The following is a 5,030-nucleotide window of genomic DNA, read 5'->3' as shown; positions in this document are numbered from 1 at the left end:
CTGAATATTAAACATATCTTAATTTATTTTCAAGGAAGCAAACCCTGAACAGCAGTAGCAGAGACGCAAACCCCGCAAGAAGGGCGTGGCGCAGTTGTGCCTGGGCCCATCATAGATGGCGGCAGGATAGACATTGCTTCCACATGGTGCAAGAGAGTCGGTAATCTATACTCGTCTTTATCTATGGGCGGAGGGGCGGCGGCCTTGACCATTCTCACGCACTACTCTGCGCAATCATCGGCAACGTGGCCAGCCGGTACACAGTGGCCCAATGTGAAACCGCACGAGCGCTCTAATCTAATTCGTAAATCTAGTGGGCGACTCACGTACATCCAGGGGCGGCGGTTCCGTGCTTCATGGTGCACTCGAACGGGTTCCTCGTCCCCGGCACCATTTTCCCGTACATCGAGCGATCCATCGCGACAAAACCCGCGGACAAAATCACGTGCGTGCGTGAAAACCGGAAAAGCCTCAACCGAACATCGGGGACATTTTCGCTGTTGTTTTTTTCTTTAGTCGAATTTCCCAGAAGACGCGTGCGCTCCGCGCACCTGCGACCGAATTAGAACTGCCGGCGCCGCGTAGGCGGCCAATGGCCAGCTGCCCAGATGAAACAAGTGAAAGTCGCCCAATCACAGGCCGTGCCAAACAGGTGGTTTGCCATGGCCCATGGAAACCATCTGGTCGCCTTGGCGATGACATCATCGGGGGCCCAAAATGGGGGGTTGGACAGAAAGGCGAATGCGCCACGTGGGCATTGTTCCAGTTGATGACCAGAGAACGTGCAGCTGCCGGGCAGAGATGCCAGGTCTACCGATTTTTCGGTAGATCTACCGATTTGTCAAGGAGAGAACGATAACAAATAAAAGTTTAAAAAAGTTAATAATAACATATTTCCATTCATGATCAAAGTACGTTGGTAATAGCAGTATTTTACAGTTATTTTTCAAACATAAAATGAATCAACCTCGCCATATAGATCATAAATATGATAAAATTATGTTTTATGGATCATGCAATAGTAAAATCAGTCCAACAATCGCTACAATCCATTTCTGATGTTGCAATGATATTTCCAAATTTAATGAATGATAGTGAATTACAAGGTCTGGACACAGAATGACGTCAGTTGCAAAATGTTGAAGAGATTTAAAAAAATTCTGGAAATATTGCAGAGTTTTTACTTACTTACTTTTTTACTTCTTTACTGACTCATGTTTATTTCAGTATTCCGGTAAGTGTAAAAATTCAAGTTTGGAAAAACGCGCAATTTTATGGAGCCTTTTTTTATTGCTTTTTTTTTGGTGAGGTTTTGGACCACCCAACCAGCTCTAGGTGTGCGTAGCAGAGCATTTCCAAAACCTCACCAGATGGAGCCCTTAATAATAAAAGAAAATTGAGTCTACCGATCTTCTACCGACTCGATTTTCTGACCTGGCAACCCTGGCCATGGCCCATGGATCTGGTCGCCTTGGCGATGACATCATCGGGGGCCCAAAATGGGGGGGTTGGATAGAAAGGCGAATGCGCCACGCGGAGATTGTTCCAGTTGATGACCAGAGAACGTGAAGCTTCAGGGCTACATGACCAGTCGGTCAGGGCTGAGTCGCGCAAGCGGGGGCCCTTTGAGGTTAGGACTGCTGGTTTGCACTCACCTAGGTCGTCCACCATTTTCGGGGGCCTTCGGCTGCCTGGCACTGGAGCGCCCGCACTGCACGCGAATCACCAACAAAGGCCGCGGTTTCTGGCTGGTTCCGCCCCGTTTTCGCCCAATTTGGACGCAAATTTCCCCAATTCCCGGTGACCTTGTCGAAAATGACACTTTTGATAATGGCGACTGTTTCCGGCGAGTGCGTCAAACTTCCGTTCAGTTGGCGAGCATTGGGGCGTGGCCCCTGGAGAAAATTGTTTGCGCGCGATGGGAATCGGGGGGCCGCGCCCCCGGATTCCCACAGAATTTTGCGGGTTTTTCCCAAAATTATGGCGCAGCCCCCGGGGGGTTTCCCCCAAGCGGCCACGCCCGAACGCCTGGCCGGTGCGTCCCTAACCTCACCAAGCGTCAACCGCTAGCAGCCCGTCAAGACAATGTTGAACTGGGGCCGCAGGGCGCTCACTGTGTGTAAAAGGGCGAGTGGGGGGACGCGGCAGTGCAGCCAGGCCGGCGGGGCCCCCGATGCGGGCGAAGCCCCCCCACGGCCGCAGCCCCCGGGCGTTTTAGGGCTGGCCGCGTTCACCAAGGGGGACCCCGAGCTGGAGCACAAGCTGAAGGTGATCATGCTGGAGACGGAAGTGATGCGGCAGGAGGGGCAGCTGGTGCCGCCCCAGGAGTTCATGAGCCCCCCGATCTGGGGCAACCTGCTCAAGTTGGGGTCGCGGAGCGGCCGGCGGAAGTATTTGGAGTACCTGTTTAAGACGGCCAAGGCCAAGGAACACCAGCAGGTAACTGAGTGGCTGTGTGAACCCGATGGGCGGTTGAAGGATGCTGTTTTTAGGAGAAAAAGGAGGCGCGGCGCCAGCAGTTTGAGGAGGCCAAGGCGGCGATGGGCCCCCGAGAAGTGCTGGGCATGGAGGAGCACGCGCAGACCTACGGGCTGGCGGCCAACAACATTTTCCTGCGCTTCTACGACACCAGCATCAACCACTTCTACAACGGGCGCCTGGCGAAGGCCTGCGACTTCGGCCAGAAGCTGGTGCTGGACTGCGGCTTCGACCGCCACATGAGCCGGCGCGAGAACCAAAACGCCGCCAAACAGCTCATGATGCTCTTCTCCGACAACCGCTTCCATAAGGGTGAGTGGCGCGGTTGGCTTAAATCAAAATAGAAAACGCTATTAATAGTATGCTGAAATCTGAAGTAGACCAAAGAAACAGACACCCAAATTATTAATTAACATTACGTTTATTAATTTAAACAATGAGATTAAGTGAAAGTCACATAACTGATTGAATATTGAATCGATTCAGCTTAGCTTGAATCTCATCGGCAACAGTTGCAATGACCTTAAAACAGCTAATTAAGCGGCTTTACCGATTGATTTAGTAAAAAATCGCGACTTTTCTGACCACCTGAACGCCCCGTTTGCAGACCCCTTCGACATCCACTACACCAGCCTGCGGCCGGAGAGCGAGCTGACGCAGATGCTGCAGAAAATCATCCCCACCATGTACGAGCCGGCCTTCCCCATGAACGTGCACGAGGGGAGCTACCTGGAGGTGTTCCCCAAGGGGCGGCTGGTCTACCTCACCCCCCACTGCCGCGAGGAGATGGAGCGCTTCGACCACGACGCCATCTACATCATTGGGGGCATAGTGGACAAGGTGAGCCGGGGGCTGTGGGGCCGAGCGCGGGCTGATCCTCTTGCTTTCAGCTGAACAACGAGCCGCTGTCGCTGGCCAAGGCGAAGCGCGAGGGGCTGCAGATGCGCAAGTTCCCGCTCGACCGCTACCTGCAGTGGGGCGGCGGCTCGGGCAAGAGCCTCACCCTCAACCAATGCGTAAGGATTCTGCTGGACCTGAAGGAGAGCGGCGATTGGAGGCACGCGCTGCGCCACGTGCCCAGGCGGAAGCTGACGGAGGCGCAGCCTCCGCGCGCCCGCCTCGCCTGGAGGCCGCAGGCCCGCAGCCCCCCAAGCCTGCACCATCGGTAGTTTAGGCGTGAGGCAATCGACTTCTTATGTGACTTGTTTTTTTACCAACTTCTTTTTGGGCACTTCGCCTCATTTCAGATTGTAGTGTTAGTAGAGAAATTAATTTTTATTCGAATCAATCAAACAGTGCCATTTTGCGAACAGAAGCGATGATCAAAAAGAAGCACTAAATGTGACACTTTGARCKTGCCACTGTCATTATATATTTTCTAGTATTTTTAYTTWMAMRYAACCGRAMTKGTKYCKYAMRGAATTACGTMGGTTTATCAACAACTATTGATCCTATTTTCAAGTTTACTGACAATTTGTAAATTATACCTTYGTTRCAAGTTCAGTCTCATAATCGTTTTAATGGCCTACTTATCCACTTTTGCGATGTTGTCACACGTGAAACACGATYTTTTTAAGAAGCGCACAYGTCATGCAGAGTATGCAACATGCATACACCATCCCAAGACCACAGGTGTTTCACGTTGAAAAAGTACTTGAACTTAATTACAAACTTCAAAACATGACATTTCAAAAAATGACATTGCCACAAAATTTTCAATATGAAATCGATGCATTTTATTATTCGTGTAATCTTTCATTCGAATAAAAAATCGTGTTCGATACGAGGGCGAAAAATTGTTTTTCGCCCTTGTATCAAAAATTGCCTTGACGTTTCGATAGCTTTTTTCTGCTATCGTTATCAAAAGAACCTAAAAAAGAGTATGTTAATTAATTGTGTAACAATAGTAGGCTAATACAGTATATGAAAATTCGCTCTGATAATTCGTCTGTGCAAATTGTCAGTTGTCACTTTGACTTAATCTCATTGTTTAAATTAATAAAGGAAATGTTAATTAATAATTTTGGTGCAATTTTTTTTCTCAATCTGTAATAAAAGACGTGAGGAAATTCTGTCTTTTTTAAAGACAAAAATTTTCGAAATACCCAAAAAGATGTTTGTAAAAAAATGAATCCGCCTCAACGATATAGAACTTATCTACATCTGTTTTTAGTTTAACGTTTTACGTTATCCGTTATTCTGAGCATGCGCATTAGTAAATAAATAACCGTTTATGTTATTAGCGGTGACGTTAATCAGCAGAACGCCGATGTTGACATATTTGACGTATTTCTAATATTATTAATTACATTAATTATTACTTACGGATTTTATGTGAAATTGTTTGGGCAAATTTGAACTTTGGCAACACCACTAACATCGCAAGCACAGCTTCTAGCTTCTCACCCATAACCTAACGATTTTATTTTGGATTTTCATTTAATGTGTTTGGAATGGATTGCTTCTGAAACCGAAAATTGGTAAAGCGATCTCTGGGCTCAACGTTTTCCAAATTAAAAATAGCTCTTTGGTTAACAATAAGATGACAATAA

At 48.2% G+C, this 5,030-nt stretch overlaps 1 protein-coding gene across 1 annotated transcript; it reads left to right on the top strand.

Moving 5' to 3' along the window:
* Positions 1 to 2,000: 2,000 nt before the first annotated feature.
* LOC109543473 (mitochondrial ribonuclease P protein 1 homolog) lies at positions 2,001 to 3,773 on the top strand. The gene is made up of 4 exons (XM_048662913.1): positions 2,001 to 2,439; positions 2,493 to 2,790; positions 3,086 to 3,318; positions 3,369 to 3,773. The coding sequence occupies exons 1-4, from the start codon at positions 2,086 to 2,088 to the stop codon at positions 3,645 to 3,647; spliced, it is 1,164 nt and encodes a 387-aa protein (XP_048518870.1). The 5' UTR covers positions 2,001 to 2,085; the 3' UTR covers positions 3,648 to 3,773.
* Positions 3,774 to 5,030: the final 1,257 nt, after the last annotated feature.

The sequence above is a fragment of the Dendroctonus ponderosae genome, unplaced genomic scaffold (assembly GCF_020466585.1).
Source record: "Dendroctonus ponderosae isolate FM_Combo_2020 unplaced genomic scaffold, Dpon_F_20191213v2 Dpon_F_20191213_12, whole genome shotgun sequence".
NCBI classification, from domain to species: Eukaryota; Metazoa; Arthropoda; class Insecta; order Coleoptera; family Curculionidae; genus Dendroctonus; species Dendroctonus ponderosae.
Note: the sequence above shows the minus strand (reverse complement) of the source record. Positions and strands in the feature narration are given on the sequence as shown.